This window comes from Mastomys coucha, unplaced genomic scaffold (genome assembly GCF_008632895.1).
Source record: "Mastomys coucha isolate ucsf_1 unplaced genomic scaffold, UCSF_Mcou_1 pScaffold4, whole genome shotgun sequence".
NCBI classification, from domain to species: Eukaryota; Metazoa; Chordata; class Mammalia; order Rodentia; family Muridae; genus Mastomys; species Mastomys coucha.
Window position 1 is genome coordinate 12,258,065 of NW_022196910.1, and position 19,542 is coordinate 12,277,606.

Below are 19,542 nucleotides of genomic sequence, written 5' to 3' on the forward strand. Positions count from 1 at the left end.
GAAAATATCTAATAAAAAAAAAAAAGAAAAAGAAAAAACAAATGCTCAACATTCTACTCTCAAGATGCCAAGATGAGTTAGACAACAGAACCACTGATTATGCTGAAATATTTTAAGATGTACTTAGTATGAACAACACGTTTTAGCAATAAAAGAATGAAAAGATTACCATTTCTGTTTAATAAAGTTTTTATTATAAAACAACCATGTTAGGAAAGCCACAAAAGTAGAAGTAAACATTTAAGTAAAACCTAAATAAACATGCCAAGAGCTATGATTCTAAAAAATCCTAATAAATGTACTTTGCTAAATCCAGACGCAAGACATAAATTTACTTTGCCACTTAACAAAAAATGAAGCAGAATGCCCTTCATTTTCAATGCATTTTTAAATGTTTGCACATTGTATTCCTGCAGGCAACTGCAGTATAATCAAGTATATAAACAAAAATCAACTCCTTTCAGGTTGAATGAACAAGTCACATAGAAATGTGTGATATATTCCAGGACAGCCAGAGCTGTTACACAGACACACTGTCTCAAAAAAACAAACAAAAAAATCCCAATATAAATGTTTAAGAAAACACCAGTATTATATAGGTAAAATAATTCATTACAAATTACTTTTCTTCATTAAAACTATTTGCTTTAAACCCAAAAGGGATATGTAGCCCTTCTGTGGTGCTAACATTACCAGGTTACACAGATTCAGTCTAACACTGCTCTAGGGACAGTGTCGAGAATGTGCCGCATCTATAATGCCATTGGTGGAAATGGACCATGTACCAAGTGCTGATCTCCATCTTTTCTCCAGTGCCAGCTTCTCTTTAGTTAGTTGGAAGTGAAGTATCTATCTTCCCCATGGCTTCATCCTGGAAGAGCAGCTTTCGGAATATATTTGCATAAAATGGTCCATACACCTGTTTGTTGAGATTCACAATGTTTGCATACTGGGAGCCAAGCATTTCCAGCTCCTGATGGATGACATCAAGGCCACCTGGCACAGGAGGCATGCTCTTCTGAGTATTTGGAAGACAGAGCAGGCTTTTCATGTACAACTGGATCCGTTTATCTAAAGGGAAAAAAATGATGTCTTTACCTGTTCCATTACTGAAGTACGTGACCTTTAATAATAAGCAGTAAGGTTTCCATTCACCCCTGCCTGTGTTCAATCGGCATTACAGTTCCTCCCATTAAGGATTATGAGTACTTTGTCATCTGTCATATCTGAACTGGCTTTGTGACCGGTTTTTGCTAATGCATAAAGCCATGGAAATGCCAGGATGGCAGTTGCATGCCTAATCCTCACAATGCATGACTGACATCCACTTTGCTGACCATCACCCATGCAAATAAGGCTGAAACTGCTGGAGGTTGAGACCAGAGAGAAAAACAGCTCTCCCAGGCCACAGAGTGGTAACTTATACAATGAAAGATGGTTGATTAGGAAAAATATAGTGCTTTTCTGAGCTACAATCTTTTACAAAAGTCAGTGCCCAACATCCACAATCATTACTGAAGCTGGCACTGCCAATCTAGCCAAGATCCTGTTTCTTTGGGGTTTTGTTTTGTTTTTATAAAAGCAACATAAAATCAGGAATTTCATACTGAAATCCAAATTTTTGGTTTGACAAGAAAGTAAAAAATCTAGAAACGCAGCACACTTGGGATTTCAACATAATATACAGGGTGTCTGGTCACATATCTAGGTTTCCAGAGACAGCTGAAGTTCATGCATATTGCTCTGATATAGCTAAAACCAATACTCTCTGAAGCATTCTGGTTGGGTAATCATCTAGCACTGTGCACAGGAGGCATGGAGGAAGGGCTGCTCCAACAGTGCTGCATCAGTTTCTGTCCCTGGCTGTCTCACTGCATCGACTTGTGACTACTGTCTACAAGCAAATGCATGCATAGATTTGGCTATGGTCACATCAGATAAAGTTGTGCCAACCAGGCCCACCACAGCACATGCAGCTCTAAGGACTCTCTCTGGCTTTGGAAACAAAACCCTCATAAATAAGAATGTTTACTATTAACACTGTCCACTAAGCATAGGCAGTTGACATTAAATGAAACCATTTTTTTCTTCCTTCGGAAAAAAGGTCATGAAGCCTAGGGTGATCTCAAACATGCAATATGGCTAAACTATGGATCCTCTTGCCTCCACACCTCAAGTGGTGGGTTTTACAGGCATGTGTCAGGATGCCTGGCTTTTGTTTGACATTAACAAAACCCTTATTTTCAAACATCTTTCCCCACAAATTACACTTTAGCAGAACTGACCCCAGAACTTCAAAGTTTCCAATATCCATGCTTAGGAGTTTTCCTCTAACTAATCCCATCCCATTCCACTCTGTCCAGTCTCAGTAGCTTCTCCCATCAGTTACAGACTTCCTCTCAGTGTGAATGTGTTTCTCCTATAAGAGAGTAAGCTCTGGCCGGGGGTGAGGGTGGGAAGGGGCTAGGTCTTTTTATCTTTGCATTTCTGGTCTGATACATGGTACAGTCAGTGGTCCGACTAAATTAAAGTGAGAGAAGAATGAAAAGGGTATAAATATCAAACTGAAAACAATGTAAGCCTGGGAATCAAGCCTGGAGAAGGCAAGCGTAGATAATATAAATTTCCCCTGTGTATTTGAGCAAGGAGAAATTATACATGTGTCACATGTATCGCTTAGGCTATTGAAAAAAAAATCACCTCTCAAAAATGTAAATGGCTGCCAGGCGGTGGTGGCGCACGCCTTTAATCCCAGCACTTGGGAGGAGGCAGATTTTTGAATTCGAGGCCAGCCTGGTCTACCGAGTGAGTTCCAGGACAGCCATGGCCATACAGAGAAACTCTGTCTCAAAAAACCAAAAAAAAAAAAAAAAAAAATGTAAATGGCTATGAGCATGCATAGACACAGCATATAGTCCATACATACTTTTTACTTGTTATATATATGTGTATTATACATATATACATTTCCATATAAATAATATGTATATCTATATATGCATACATACATACATACATACATACATACATATATAAAAAAGGGTTGGTTTGAAAGAAAATTCCCACTATAATTACCTTTCTGAAGATTATGACAAGGTGAGAAGTGTAACACCCTTGGCAAGTGTACTCACATCAATAGAGCACATGGCAAAGCATGGGTGCCATGCATAGAGCCCATGGCAATGCTGGCAGAGCCCTTTCTATATGCCAAGATCAAGTGCTCAATTTATGCTAGTTTCGAATCATTCGAAAAACCTAGTGACCTTTCCCTTAGAACTGGCTGCCTCTTTCAGACCTGGGCCTAACTTCATCACACACACAATGTAAACACTTTATCACAAGAAAGCCTAAAAATGAAATCCTTTCAAAATGGTTATTGTTATTATGTCAGCAAGTGACTCTGCCTCCTCTTTGGACAAGTCAAGTTTTCAGGCCAAAACTACAGAAGTATTGCTCATTTTGAAGCAGCCAAGTAGAGTTCCAGCCAAAGGCCTGTCCTTGGCTCCCAGAGTCAAAAGAGGAACACTCAAGACAGTCACTCAAATAGCTAAGGAAATGACACTTTGAGTAAGATTTAAAAATACTTTGAACATGCAGAACAACAGGCAAAGCTGCCCTGGGCAGAGCTGGAAAACAAAAGCTGCTTTACCAGATTCTATGAGGCATCTCCTGCCCCTCCCCCTTCCCAGTTGATACCCAGGGCACAGATACACTGGGAGCTCAGGCCACTCAAGGCTCTAGCTCTGCCTTAAGCACAACAGTTAAGAATACAAGACCTGGAACGACAGTGGCAGGTAAGAATCCCAAGTCTGCCCATTAGTTATTTAGCCATGGGCACTCTATGGCATGTATCAAATGCTGTCTACGTACTCAGTACTATGTAGAGAAAGAGCAGACAGCAAACATGCCCCTGTGCTCATGAGGTCGTCATACTAGTGGGAAGCCAGCAGCATGTCTGTTTCTTCCATCAGGAGTACATTCTCTCACATTACAACTGTTCTAGACACCAGGAAGACAGAGTCAGGTCAGAAGTGAGGTATAAAGGTAAGGGCTGTGACAAGTGACTGCAGACTGCCATTATCAACTGTCCCCTCTAGGTAGCAGACTCGATCGACTGTCACCTACAATGCTGTCCCCCTGGCACTGGTCCTTTCTGGGGTTGAGGTGAGGCTTTGGCCCACCTAAGTAGCCTGAACTGTTGGTACCCTAATGTTCCCAGCAATAAGAATAAGAAAAACCAGCTGGGCGGTGGTGGCGCATGCCTTCAATCCCAGCTCTTGGGAGGCAGAGGCAGGCAGATTTCCAAGTTTGAGGCCAGCCTGGTCTACAGAGTGAGTTCCAGGACAGCCAGGGCTGTAAAGAGAAACCCTGTCTCAGAGGGGAAAAAAAATAAGAAAAACCATTGCAGAGTACAATAAAATGTGCCCACGCTGTTAGGACACAGACACTACACTTGGTAAGTTTATAGATTAACTCTGGAATATTAGTCCGTTCTAATTCCATACTCTTTCCTTCTCCCAGACTCTATTTCTCAGTGCCTGCAGTAATGAACCACATTTTAAAGACAGCTGCTTTTGTCCTCATAAATGGTAACAACACCCTGGTTTGGGGTAAGGGAATCATGTCTCCCCTCATTAATACTCTGTGTCACCAGACTATCCAGAAAGTGAGGGTACTTTTCAAGATCAAGTTCTTTTGCTGCTGATCACCATGACCAGTTCAAGGGCAGAACCTGTACAGCCAACCTATAGCCAACAGGTACAGCCAATAGGACTCCATGCTGGGTTAGCAGTGAGGTAAGACTCCTGGCTCTTGTTTGACTTAAACATGGAAGGAGGATGATAGAGCACACCACCTTACTGTGTAGGCCCCCAGCCTAGAGGAAGACAGTGCTGAGATGGCAGTGGGAAACCAGAATCCCAATGACATTTGTCAGCAGCCAGCCCCACCCTTGTCCTTTCAGCTGCAGGAAAAAACAACTGCCCTTTCTACTAGATGCAGGTAACAACAGCAAGAGTCCTGATACAGCCTCCATACTGCCAATGCTCCAACCACCGGACACTGAGAAGGCTGTTTACTTGTCTACCCATGATGCCTCCCAGTTCCAGCCTTCCACTCTCTATCTGTTTAACCCTGACCAAGAAGAGGACCTGAGTTATGTCAGGGATGCTCACAGAGAACCATTAGCCTCATTCTGTGAGTGTGCTGAGAGTGGGTGTGAGCTACATTCTCCCAGGATTTCCACCTCACAATGTACTGCCTTCATAATATCCATGGCTGGATAGTTGCAATAGGCTATGAAGTACCATCCCCAGTACATATGAACAGAGAAGTAAGACCTATGAAACACCAGGATTTCTTTATACTTTTAATATTGGTCATCCAAAAGGAAAAGCTAAGCATCTGTGCTGGCTACTTATCAACCTGACACAAGCTAGAGTCCTCTGAGAGGAGGGAGCTGCAAATGAGAAAATGGCTCCATAAAATGGGGCTATCAGCAAGCCTGATGGGCATTTTCTTAATTAGCGATTCACAGGGGAGAGCCTAGACCATTGTGGGCATGCTGAGCCTGAGCTAGTCGTCCTGAGTTCTATAAAAAAGCAGGCTGAGCAAGCCAGGGAAGCAAGCCAGTAAGCAGCACCCCTCCAAGGCTTCTGCATCAGCTCCTGCCTCCAGGTTCCTGCCCCCACTGCTTTTGATGATGAACTGTGATATAGAAGTGTGAGCAAGCCAGGCAGTGGTGGCGCACACCTCTAATCCCAGCACTTGGGAGGCAGAGGCAGGTGGATTTCTGAGTTCCAGGACAGCCTGGTCTACAGAGTGAGTTCCAGAACAGCCAGGGCTATACAGAGTAACTCTGTTGTGAACGCCCTGCCCCCCATTCCCCCCAAAAAAGGAGTGTGAGCGAAATAAACCTTTTCCTCCCCAAACTGCTTTTGGTCATGGTGTTTCATCACACCAATAATAAGACTGTATCTTTTGCTCAAAATGCAAGGTGTATCACAGGCCGTTTTAGATTTTGCTGGGCTTTAAGTTTTTATTACAGAATCTAGAGTAGACTTGATAATCCAAACTCCAAATTGCTTTTAGTACAGTGTTTAATACTAAAATATGGGCGACACATAGGCATTGTCAAATACAGCAAGTTAAAGCAGATTGAAACTGAAACAGAAACTGGTTTAAAAATAAAGAAAACTTACCCATCAAGGTACAGACAGGATTGTCCTTCTCCTCAAGGCTAGAGAACTGACCAACAAGGTTAGCTTGAACCTCAGCATTTAAAATGGGCGAGCCTCTCTCATTGAGGGCTTTATTAACTTCAGCACAAGTCTGAACACCAATAGAATTCAGGGCTTCCTTCAAGTTAAAGGTCCTAGAGAAGACAGAGCAAACTGAGTCAGGCCAAGTCTGGGCTTCTAGGCAGCTTTCTGCTTTGTTTTTAAATATACTAAGTTACTGTAGATCACTGTCAATTTTCTCCTAGAAGCAATAATAATTGATTTTATTAGAGTGAACAGAGAATAATACTTCTCCCAACTGCAGTGTTCTCACTGAATAGAGTTTAAGTGCCAAGAGCCACGAGATGTGCACCCAGTGTCTAACAGAAAAGCCAGGGTGTACATGTAGAACCCCATTTTTACAGGTTTGGTAAAAGGAACAGAAAATATCTATTTACTTTTTAAATCAACTAGTCTTATTCATTCATATATGTTTTTGAAAGATTTATCTTACAGATACAAGTGTTTTGCCTGCATGTACATATGTGCACCATATGCATGCCTGGTGCCTATGGAGACCAGAAGAGGTCATTAGATCCTCTGGACCTGGAGTTACAGATAGTTGTGCACTGTCATGTGGGTGCTAGGAACTGAACCTGGGCCATCTGCAGCCAGTGTTTTTAGCCATCTCATAGATATTTTTAATGACCTCATAAAGTTGAGTAGAAAAATTAATTTTTCTGTGCCTATAGCAGTAAATCTTTAATACCAATGAAAAACAACAGAGATACCGAGAGGCCAAATTGCCTGAAATAATTCCCCATTACTACTTTCTAATAAGTAACAAATAATCCCAGATACACAGTCTAGACATTATAAACTGGAATTAAGAAGCAGGTCATTTAACCAATAAGGGAAGAGAGAATTAGTAAGGGTCGTTGTTAGATGTGCACTATTAAAGAATAATTGCAATGGCATCTCACTACAGAAAGGGTTCTTATGTGTCACTGTCAAACCTGTGAGTCAAAGACTAGATGAGAGGTGACCTGGTGAGAGCAAGTCACTCAGTGAGTAAATTGGGACTTAAGTCTGATGTGGTAAAAATCTTGGTTCAGATCCAGGCTCTTACAGTGAGCTTGCTATATTGCCAGTGTTGGCTCTTATTGGGACACCAAGTGCATTGTAAATGCTGAATAAGGAAAGCATGGGCATGGTGCAGCGTCCCTGTGTTCAGCCTTACTGGAAGTCTGTGTGCACTCACACTGGACTTACCTCTGCTACTCTACAGCCCAAGGGTGGACTGTTTGGATAAAATGTTTTCCTTTGATATTTTAATCCACTCTAGAGTAGTGTTCTAGCTTTCTCTTGCTTTCAGTCAACAAGTTCTTAGGCCATAGAAAAAATTAAATTTCCATATAAGCCAAGGCCTCCCATTCATAATAAAAGCAAAACCTTGCTTATCTTTGTGACATATCACCAAGCCACATGCAAATGACACCTGGGCCTACAGGTGATGTGAGAGCATCTACTCATTTGTATTCCGAATGCTGCTATTCCATCTTTATTATAAAGTGAGGACTTGGGCAGTGAATGTGTTCACTTCCTATAAAGGAATCGTTCTACGTTGTATGAAACATCCAGTAAACAGTGAATAAAACTATGGGAAGATGAGTGAACACCTCAACAGTTATTAATAACATTCATTGCATACATACTGATGCCCGATGCCTACGCCGAGAGTCTCACATTAATCATCTTTTATTCTCGTAGTTCCCAAGTAGAGGAAATTGTTATTATTCTCCCTTTTCATGTGCATGTGGGGTGGGGTTTGTGCTCACTCTTGCGTTTTCTTTTCTTTTCTTTTTTTTTTTTTTTTTTTTTTTTTTTTTTTTTTTTTTTTTTTTTTTTTTTTTTTTGGCTCTTTTCAGTTTATTGCATGAAGGAGTTACACTAGTCCAAGTTAAAAGCAGACCCCAAATGATTACATTATACAAGCTGTGAGGTTTTTAAACTTATGACAAGGGACAGAAGGGAAATTCTACTCATGGCAAGGAAATCCTCACTTAAGCTTCAGAGAGCCACAAGCACTTAAAACCCATGAACCTTCAGCTGGTTGTCCTTAGCCAGTCCAATCTCTATCAGGAACTGGCATATGTTCTTGCGCTGGTCACCCTGTAGCTGAATTACTTCTCCATATTCTGGATGCTCAATTACAGTACCATTGCAGGCAAATTTCTTCTTAAACGCCTTCACTAGTTTCTTTTTATCGTAATCATCAGCGATCCCTTGGACAGTTGTAAGGGTCTTCCTGCTGTTTCTCTGTTGAATTCTTATATGGATATAATCCTCAGTGCCAGCAGGAAGCAGGTCATCACCCTTACTTGCATCAGCAAAGGGGTCGAAAGAGTGGAGGTTCTAGATAGTGGACATATGATACGATTCCTTTTCCTCGGTGGAAACGGCCTGCGGAAGGCGGCTGCGGGAGAAGGCGGGCGGGGGGGACAACAGAGCATCGGGAAGCGAGGGGGGTCAAGGGGGAGGCAGCTGAGTCCTCGGCGGCGGCTCAATGACTGGGGCCTCACTCTTGCGTTTTCATGTCAAGGACAGACATAGACTTCATCTACCTTCCTCCATTATTCTCTACCTTACTACTTGACATAGGGCCTTTCATTGAATGTAGGGGGCTTGCTATGTCTACAGATGGGCTAGGCCAGCGAGCATCAGGATCCATGTCTCTCCCTCTGCCCACTTGTCCAGCACTGGGGCTACAGACATCCTCCTCCATGCTTGACTTTTACATGGCTACTGCAGGATCCAAACTCAGGTCCTCATGCTGGCAAAGCAACCACTGTACCCCCAAGCATCTCCCCAGCCTGTTATTCTCCTTCCACATGAGAAATGAGGCTCAGAGAGTCTCGGGAATTTGTTCAATCAGATAACAAGATAGTTACACGGGTAAGTTTGGCCTGGTCACTGGATCTGAAAACCTGTCCTCTTAAGTTTCTACATGTTGTTTCTACCTTCTTCATATTGACACTTGGCAGCACTGGGTGCCTAGCAAACACTTAATGAAAGAAAACTTCAAGAAGGCAATGCTTCCCACTGTGAGGAGATGCAGAGATAGAATAGTCCATCTGCAAGGACAGAGAAAGGTATTGTTTATGTTGGGTCTTGGGCCCTGAAATAGGAACTAAGGTACATGTCAGGTCAGTACCAGAGCCAGTAGAAAGGGTGGGGCCTAGGACAGTAAGAAAAGCTGAGGTTTAGATTGCCTAGCTCCACCCACACAGCCCAAGACAAAGCCTTTCCTTTGAGCTTCAGCCCAGAATGAGACATGTGGATCCCAAGCCACTTGGATTCCTACTGTAGGTATGAGCACATAGCTCATGTTCTCTATAACAGATGGGAGGGCAGGTGCATCTCCCCTCGGTGGCAGAAATAGAGGACAAAGTCCTAAAAACACCCAAAAGGCAAAGCAGCAGGGAAAGCTGACCCATATGAGAGCCATGGAAACACTGATAAGGCCTGTCTCCTGATGTCGACAGTGTCTCAGGATGGAAGTAAAAGCAAAACTCCAAGTGCGATCTAACATCCAATGAAAGAGCAATACTGGAGATGGTGTTCCAAAAGCAAAACTTTCATTAGGCTCATGTTAGACACAACTGTCTGTTTTAAAACCTTCATGCATTGGATCCATTGAAGTCATCGAAGAGAAAGGGTAGAGCAGACCCATCAAATCTGGAAAACCCTCTCTGGCAAAGTAGTTCTGCACATGGCTCTGTGGATTTCTGGTTCTGCTTTTCCACAGCACTGTCACAGAAAAGCTCTTGTGTGAACCACCGAAGGTGAAACACAACACTTATTCTGGCATGTGTCAAGGGACACGCCTCTGACTTCCTATGAAAGGACATCTAGAGCTTTCAAGAAGCTGAAAGAAACTGTAGAAAGAGAAGGTGTGAGAAACTTTAAACCCAGCAGTGACTGTTCTGTCTGCATGGCCGAAGTCATTGCCTGTTTGAGGAAACACACGTAGAATGTTCATATGTGAGGGAACAAATACATACATGAAGAACTTACTCTTTATTCATGCCTTCAAGCAGAACTGCTGAAATCCTTTTTAACCTGTTAGCAAGCTCAGGCAGGCCTTCTATAACAGCACCCACCATGTTGTTGGTAATTAGGGACACGCAGGCAATCATTTTCAATTGATTGAGCTTTTCTGTCAGTTCCTGAAGCCGTGGTCCATCTGTCATGAGTGTCTAGCATATTTAAGATGTAAAAACAGAAAGGGAAGCCCAATGCCATGAAAATGTAAAATAAGCAATGTCATATCCACATTCTCATTTCGATCTGATTTTAGTTAATGCACATATGCAACACATACGGACCATTTAATTCAAAGTCAAGCTTAAGAATCCAAACACTGTACATCCTGGGAGAGGACAAACCCACTCACCTCTGGTAAGACTTTTTTCTGATAATCCCACTGAAGGAGTTTCAAGTAACAATTATTAAGCACCGTCAGAGGGCTTAGGCTTGGCATGGAACTATGTTCAGCTCCAGGAGCTACATCAGTCTCAGAAAGCAGTTCTTTATCTACGGACTCTTTTAGCCATTCTGTGGTTTTACTGAGGGCATCTAAGGAAAAAAAAAACATAGAGTTGCTTGTTATCAGATCAGTCCTTTTATTCATACATTGTACATGACAGATTTCTGTGAAGGTCCCAGGGATGAATGAAAAGATATAGTCATGGCCCTAAGTCTTTAAGGGGAGACAGACGGATAAATAACGACTGCTTGTAACAGAATATAGTGGATTCTAGAGGAACAGGAGAGAAGGGTTACTCAGGAGTGCTCACGAGAAAACTTCAGAGGGGCAACGGAAGGCAGAGGAGAAAGGCTAGCCGGCATGCTAGCAATGAGAACAGCCACATGAAGACTTAAACATGACAGCAGATGGTACAGTCTGCATGTTGTCCATCATATATGTATTGCTGGTTCACAAGAACAACTGATGGCATTGGTTTGGCAGTTAGAAACCAGTTTACCCCAAACTTGCTCACAAGTGACCTTGAGTTTGGACTCAATGCATTAAACCCCTTTGGGTGCTAAACATATCTGAGTGTCTAATTAGAGCTATACTTTTACAAAGGTCCATGTGTGTGCTCATGTTCCCATATCCCATATTTTCACATCAGCTATGGGAAAGAAGGACTCCTTATATAATTCTTTCTAACATGGAAGTGATATAATCAGATATATCTGTGAGAAAAATAACTGAGAGCAAGGCTGGGTAAATGAGAGGAGGGCGGGCAGCTGGAGGCCACTTAAGAGAGTAAATGGACCAGGGCACTGAAAGAGAGCAATCATGGCAAAGAAGAAGTATTAGTATCTAGGAATAGTGTATGTGGGTCTTGAGGAGCACTTAAAGGCAAAAAGTATGAAATCCTTGATGGATTACTCCAGTATCCCTATCTAGGGCAGTTGAATGACTGTTGTGTCCTTTCCTGAGATACAAAGTATGGGTCCGAGGATAATGACATTCAGTCTTCCCACATATTTTTTGAAAGCTACCAGCTACCCTCTAGATGTCAAATCTACTAACATGTCTAATTCATCCTCTTTAAGGTACTCTGCCAGCTTCTCATCTGTGGATGCCCCTCCTGGAAGTCTCTTCTTCATTTCTGTGGTTTCTCCTCCTCTGGTTCTTGTGTTCCCTCTCTTCCCCACCTCAGGAGAAGTGCACAGCTCCCTCATGTCACCTCTTACAAGCTGCCCTCTCACTCTAGGCCTCCTCCCTGGCAACCACGGATCAAGTGAATCAAGCATCAAGTCATGATTACAGATTGAATATCTGAGTCTTCATTCCCTTCCAAATGTTGTATTTTGAAGTCTTAATTTAAATCCCAGAGTATGACATTTGGAGGTGATCATTCAAGTCAGATGAGATCACAAGGGTAGAGGACTCAGACAGTGAGTGCCATGCCTCTCAGAGACCCAAGTCACCTCACTCACCTTCCTCGTGCATACCCTCAAACACAGACATGTAAAAAGCAAGAAGAGTATCTGAGAGGCTGTCGAGGTGGTGAGCAGTTAAAAGAGCACTGTCTGCTCTTCTGGTGGACCTGGGTTTGATGCCCAGTACCCACTTAACAGCTCACAACTATCTTTAGCTCCAGTCCCAGGGGCATCTGACGCCCTCTTCTGGCCTTCATGGGTACCAGGCAAGCATGTGGTGCAGACATATATGTAGGCAAAACACCCATACACATAAAATAAAAATGTTATTTTAAAAAAGAAGATGGGTATCTGAAAGCTAAGAAGAAAGTTCTCAAGAGACAGCGCAGGGTGGAGGCATCTGCAATCCTAACATGTCAAATGGCTCCCTACTCAGCCATTCACACCCACTACTGCCTGTTTCTAAAATTTCAAACAGGATAGAAGCAAACAGAGAGCCACCTGATTCCTTGCAATTGATTTGGTGAGAACAAATGTCACTTCCAGTAGAGGGGATGAACAATAGCCTGCTCCCATGGAGCTCAGAGAGCCCTACAGAGTATAGTAAAGCACATGACTGTAGAGTCAAATTTGCATTGTTGATTAACAAGTCTCAAGTAAGGGCAACCTAATATCAAAGCAATCCAGGCATGACTCAGGATGTGTAACACATTCTCTCCCCTGAGGGAGTCAGTTGAAAGCACGGCCTCACTCAAGTTGGCCTGCTGTCACTTGTTAGTGCTGTGTCTTGGCTAACTTACTTCATAAAATGGTGGTTCCATTTCCACATCTGTAAACTGGACCTAGAGAACAACAGTCTCTTGCTGCAGCTGTGGTAAGAATTCAAGAGATAAATACATGCAATGCTCTGGCAAATTAGAAATGTCTAGTAAGGGTTAATTAGCAACTCTGATGTTCGCTCATTTGGCTTCCCAGATACCTCAGGGAGGGGGGAGACTTGTCCCCACCTGAACCAGATTTGGTATTTGAAGCACAGGGGGTCTGAATCAGGTTCTCTGTCACAGATCGGCTGTGTGAATCAATGCTAAAGTTACCTCAGATAGCATGATCTCAAGGACATAGAGAATGTGGATTTGGTTTTGGTACCAGTTAGAGCTTTTGCTTCAAAAAGTATAATCTCAGCAGATCCCCTTAAAGAAAATTCAAATCTCCACAGGAACACTACACTATATAAGAAATCTGACAAAACAGGAAATCCAGTTACCCAGCACAATTCTTAGTGCTCTGCAAGGACTGTTCCAGAAGGGAGGATGAGGGAAGTCGTAAGGATGGAAGCCTGTCAGTGAGCCTACATCTCATAAGTAACTTGACTGGACTGTCCAAAGTGCTATAGGAAGTGCTACCTTTTCTGTGGAGCTGCCTACTCCAGACAGCAGATGATTAACAAGTGATTAAGCAGATGGTAGGGGTTAGAGGGTGCAAGGCATTCACCACCCACCCTTACTAAGTGAAACAAGATGACAAGAAACTATCCCAAGGGACTTGGGCTGCCTCTAGGTTTTCTTGTTTACTAAAGACCCAGCTCTCCTAAAGCACAAAGCAATCTCTTTTGGTCATCATGAAATGGATTCATTTCAACTCTTGACTTACGATAGAGTATTTCAGCCTCAGCAGCCACTGTCCTTTTAGTCTGGATAACTCTTTGCTATGGGGCACTGTCCTGACCATTCTGAGATGTTCAGTGGTACTATTGACCTCTACTCCTGCCAATAGAATACCAGGACCCCTACCATCAGAATAGAGCAGTCAAAAGTTCCTAGACATGGTTGGGGGTGGGGCAGGCAAAGACTACCACTGATGAAGAGCACTGATTTAGATGAGAGTATCCATTTCCATTTTGTTCACAAGAATTTCTACCAACTTTGAATTCCCCATCTCTTACATCATGAACCAAATGAAATCACACTGAAGACTATTCTAGAAGGGTTTATAGGTTTAGAGGCATTTTTTTCTACTGGGCTATGACAGCCTTAGGGCAAAATTCACTTTGTTTTACATTAGGATCCAGTTCTAAGATTTCTCACGAGAAGTAAATTGCTTCTTGTATCTCAGCTCTCATAAAAGTACCCATTTGATAAGGCAGCAGCTGCCAAGAGGAGCAGACTAAATACAGATGCAGATTAAAAACAACAAGAGAGAAAATAAAGACCACATTGCAACTCTTCCTTGGACTCCGGTAATTCAAGAGGGGTAATTTATGACTAATGCTGTTCACTACACTGTAGCTATACCACTCCAGAACCTCAGCTGTTTCTTTTCAGTGGCAGACACTTTTCTGGGTTTGCTAGCTCTGCTTATAAAGACAGAAAAGGTCTTTTATGTAGAAGATAGCCATCAGAGAAAACAGTGGAAATTCAGGGAGATATACAGTATGGTGGTTAATCATCGTTCAGACTGTAAGTGAAATCACTCACAGCAGACATAAGACACGCCCAGTTAGTTATCTCCAACTAAAGCAACAGTGTGCCTTAGTAGATCCCAATTCTGGCTGCCTTTAGAATCACCCAGAGGGATTTTAAAAAAGAAAACCATCCTGGGCACAGCTCCCAGCTCCTGGGTTTTGTGACTTAATCAGTCTAAGGTCGGGCTTGGGGATGAGTGTTAAATGCCCCAGGTCATGCTAACACACAAAATTGCACAGGATCAGAAAAGCAGAAGGCACACCAGCATTTCTCTCAGCAGTATGTTGAGATTTCACTCCTTAAAGCTGGTACACTGACTGTTCCATGTGACCCCAAATGTAAGGTTCATGGGTGAGGAATCTTGTAACCCCCCCCCCAACTCTTGTGGGGACTAGTAAGAGCTTCTCCATTTGCTCATCTGTGCAATGGTAGGTACTGAGGACCTCCTATGTGATGGGTACTATACCAAGTACTGGACATTCATTGATGAATAAACACAGCCCAGGCTCTGGAGGCATTTCCAGTGCAGCAGGAAGCAGAACACGTAGTGTGCAACAGGGACATCTAGATGAGCACTCTAATTTTCAGTTACCCATGACATCTATTCTTTTTTTTCCTGCCATGTTTCCTTTTTTATGTCTTCTTTTCAGATTATCAATTAAGAGGCCCAGCCTCCCTAACGAGAGGTTAGCCCAGCTAAGTTTATGCCCATTGGGCCCTTTTGGCGGACTCACTGTTACCAGTGTTCAAGGATGGCCCTTGTCTGAAGCAATCTTAACCCATCTGCTAACACAGTCTGGCTTTCCTTGATTCGTCCTGGTGTGGCTCAGGCTTTTTTTTTTCTTTTTTTCTTTTGCTATGCTTGCTAGAGTTAGTTTCTGTTGCCTGTAATACAACCCAGCTTATACAACACAAAAGGGAAAAATCCAAAGAAAAAGATAAAATCACAGGTTAGTTTGGTCTTGGATTTGGGAGACCCGGCTTCCACCAGCTTGCTCTTTACTTGGGGCACAATTCTCAAGGTCATTTCTGGCCATCAATGCATGCTCCTTCTGTGTTGTTGCTTTGGTTGCTTTGGGGTTTTTTTGTTTTGTTATTTTGGGCTTCTTGTTGTTTTAGATTTATTTATTTTATGTATGTGGATACACAGTTGCTCTCTTCAGACACACCAGAAGAGGAAATCAGATCTCATTACATATGGTTGTGAGACACCATGTGGTTGCTGGGAATTGAAATCAGGACCTCTGGAAGAACAGTCAGTGCTCTTAACCGCTGAGCCTTCTCTCCAGTCCTTTTGTTTTGTTTTGAGACAGGAATCTTGTTATATAACCCAAGCTATTTAATACTCAAGTGCATGATCAAAGTGATCCTCAAACTCACAGCAATCCTCCTGCTTCAGTCTACTGGGTTCTGGGATTACAGGCATGACAATATGTTCGAGTTTGTCTTAGAGTTTAGTTTCTACTGCTATGAAGAGACACCATGACCATGGCAACTGTTATAAAGGAAAACATTTAATTGGGGGCTGGTCACATTATCATTATAGTGAAAAGCAAGGCAGCACACAGGCAGACATGTTGCTACAAAGGTACCTGAGAGTTCTACATCCTGATCAGCAGGCCATAGGGAGAGAGAATTATGTGATATGTATACATATACATGTACACACACACACACACACACACACACACACACACACACACGCACACACATGCATGCACCAGAAACTCCAGTAAGACTTATGTCCTTCTGTGTTAATACTTCTTGTGAGACTCTTATTTTGATATTAGAACCAGGACCAACTTTTTGGCAGAGAGACTTGGGATATAATTAACAGCTGACATACACTCTGCTTCCTGTACTCCTGATTTCTCTAGCTAAGCAAAGCATAACTAGCCTTGCTCTATTCCTACATCTGTGGGAAAGAGCCAAGTCAACATGAGAGGTGAAAATAAGGTCACCTAAATTTTAAGAAGAAGCAAAACAAAGCTAGAGTCAGCCAGGTATTAAGTAGTTTGCACATGATTTACACCTGTCTGGATTGAAGGCATGACTGCATGAGGACACACAGGCACATATGACCCCACCACTGAGCCTCAGGAAGGTGATGCAGAGAACAGAGTCAAGTTCAGGCTTTTTTTTTTTTTTTTTTTTAATTCTGATCCCTTTCCCAGTGGAGCTAAAATAGAGTTCTTGAAGTCACAGAGCTTTAATTACTTTATTCTTTAGTGATCATCTACTCTCATCCATTAGCTGATATGATAGAACCCTCTGCAGTATGTCCCACTGACAGTCAGTGTCTTGTTCCAGGAGAGGCAGACAGGTACACACCTCGAATCCCAGCACTTGAGAGGCAGAGGCAGGCAGATCTCTGAGTTCCAGAACAGCTAGGGCTACACAGAGAAACCCTATCTTGAAAAAACAAAAGAAAAAGCACATGCTCTAAAGCAGAGAAACATCTGGGTTATACAGGCTTCCCATAACATAACCTCAGTTTCTTCATACATAAATAGTGGGTGAGAACAGTGCGAGCCTCTCACAGACGTGAATGAACCAATCGATGAAAAAAACAGTTTGACAAAGAAGGTCATAGCATTATCACCAGCAATAGAGAGAAGCCTATTTAAATTCAAACAGCTCCAATTAATTATTGGGAGGGTCAAACCTCCTGTCTACTATTTCCTCATGAAGACTTTAATTTGCCCTAAAGAGCTTAATGAATGCCTTTAAATTGGTATCAAAGAGGAATGTGTTATCATGACCTTGGTAACATGCATAAAACCACACTTAATTGTATGACCATACCTCATGTGGCTTCCACAATCTATATGCTCCTCCTGGGTGTGCTCCAGTTTACAGGAGCCCATTTAAAAGCAGCACCTATTGTGCCCTGTTCACACAATGCTTCGATGCTATCCTTGTGATGGAAAAGCTCAGTCTGTTAACAGTAGTCCTGGGGGAAGGTAGGCCACCCAACAGCCTTAGATCACAACTAATAAAATCCCAACCAACACAGTTGCCAGTGAGCTGTCATGGCACCTCAAGCTCTTTGGTAGGAAAATAAAGGGTAACAGGAGGGACCTCACTGGGTACTTGACTGAAGGAGGCAATATTTACCAAGCCTACCCTTCTCTGCCTCCTCTCCGGTCATACACCTACTAAAAGTGCTCCCATCAAAGTTATCAATAATCCAGTGGTCAAGTCTTAACCTTCATCTCTCATGACTACTGAAAAGACCCTGTCACATCCACTCAAGCTTCTCCTACGTTCCCTGTAGGAGTCCACTCATCTTGACTTTCCTCCTCCTATACTTCCTGGCCAGTCCCCTGAGCATCTACACTCACTCCCTAAGGTGGTCTTAACTCATGTATAAGAATGGCAAAAGCACTCCAAGGTACTCTAACACACCCAGGATCAGAGGATCAGAGGTGAGGAGGACATAACATCTGTCCCATCACTGAGAGTAACTGAGACCAGCAGGACCCAGGTATATAGGAACTCTGCCAGCCCAGTGGCACGGGTTGCTTCCAGTCTGTCTGGGCTGGTGCCGTAAGCAGACCTTGCGTGCAGCCAGTCCCACAACACCCAGAGGAGGCTCCACTCCTGGGCCCTCTAATGGGCCCAGAATCACAGGATCCCAGAATCACAGGATCCCAGAGACAGCTTGACTCTGAGGAGTTCTGACACAACCAGGATCACAGGTAGGAAGGCCCCAGTCAGATTCAGCCAGGACAGGTAGCACTAGAGATAAACAGATGGCCAGAGGCAAGCATAAGAGTATAAGCAACAGAAACCAAGGTTACTTGGCATCATCAGAACCCAATTCTCCCACCATAGCAAGTCCCGGACACACCATCACACAGGAAAAGCAAGATTCAGATCTAAAATCAATTCTCATGGTGATGATACAGGACTTTAAGAAAGACATAAATAACTCCCTCAAAGAAATACAGGAGAACACAGGTAAACAGCTAGAAGCCCTTCAAGAGGAAACACAAAAATCCCTTAAAGAACTACAGGAAAACACAATCAAACAGGTGAAAGAAATGAGCAAAACCATCCAGAATCTAAAAATGGAAATAGAAACAATAAAGAAATCACAAAGGTAGACAACCCTGGAGTTAGAAAACCTAGGAAAGAAACCAGGAGTCATAGATGCAAGCATCACTAACAGAATACAAGAGAGAAGAGAGAATCTCAGGGGCAGAAGACACCATAGAAAACATTGACAAAACAGTCAAAGAAAGTGCAAAAAGCAAAAAGCTCCTAATCCAAAACATCCAGGAAATCCAGGATACAATGAGAAGACAAAACTTAAGAATAATAGGTAAAGAAGAGAGTGAAGACTCCCTACTTAAAGGGCCAGTAAATATCTTCAACAAAATTATAGAAGAAAGCTTCTCTAATGTAAAGAAAGAGATGCCCGTGAACATACAAGACGCCTATAGAACTCCAAATGGACTGGACCAGAAAAGAGATTCCTCCCATCACATAATAATCAAAACACCAAATGCATTAAACAAAGAATTTTTTTTAATTTTTTTGGTTTTTGAGACAGGGTTTCTCTGTGTATCCCTGGCTGTCCTGGACCTCACTCTGTAGACCAGGATGGCCTCAAACTCAGAAATCCACCTGCCTCTGCCTCCTAAGTGCTGGGATTAAAGGTGTGAGCCACCACTGCCCGGCAAGAAATAATTTTAAAAGCAGTAAGGGAAAAAGGTCAAGTAACATATAAAGGCAGGCCTATCAGAATTACACCGGACTTCTCACCATAGACTATAAAAGCTAGAAGATCCTGGGCAGTTGTCATACAGACCCTAAGAGAACACAAATGCAAGCCCAGGCTACTAAACCCAGCAAAACTCTCAATTACCATAGATGGAGAAAACAAGATATTCCATGAC

The 19,542-nt window shown here is 42.7% G+C and overlaps 1 protein-coding gene, 1 long non-coding RNA gene and 1 pseudogene across 5 annotated transcripts in view; 1 reads left to right on the forward strand and 2 right to left on the reverse strand.

The window, feature by feature from the left end:
• LOC116076428 overlaps positions 1–19,542 on the forward strand; it is a 42,518-nt gene that overhangs the window by 6,855 nt on the left and 16,121 nt on the right. The window lies entirely within an intron of this gene.
• Tcp11l2 (t-complex 11 like 2) overlaps positions 172–19,542 on the reverse strand; it is a 39,231-nt gene continuing 19,860 nt past the window's right edge. For both annotated transcript variants that reach the window (XM_031350231.1, XM_031350232.1), the window contains 4 exons: positions 10,675–10,856; positions 10,296–10,477; positions 6,201–6,373; positions 172–1,071 (listed from right to left, as the gene is read on the reverse strand). In XM_031350231.1, coding sequence (XP_031206091.1) covers positions 827–1,071; positions 6,201–6,373; positions 10,296–10,477; positions 10,675–10,856 — 782 coding nt within the window. In that variant the 3' untranslated portion in view covers positions 172–826. The remainder of the gene's footprint in view (positions 1,072–6,200; positions 6,374–10,295; positions 10,478–10,674; positions 10,857–19,542) is intronic.
• On the reverse strand, positions 8,134–8,648 carry LOC116076426 (annotated as a pseudogene). The gene has a single exon (XR_004112945.1). The product of XR_004112945.1 is annotated as a eukaryotic translation initiation factor 1 pseudogene (transcript).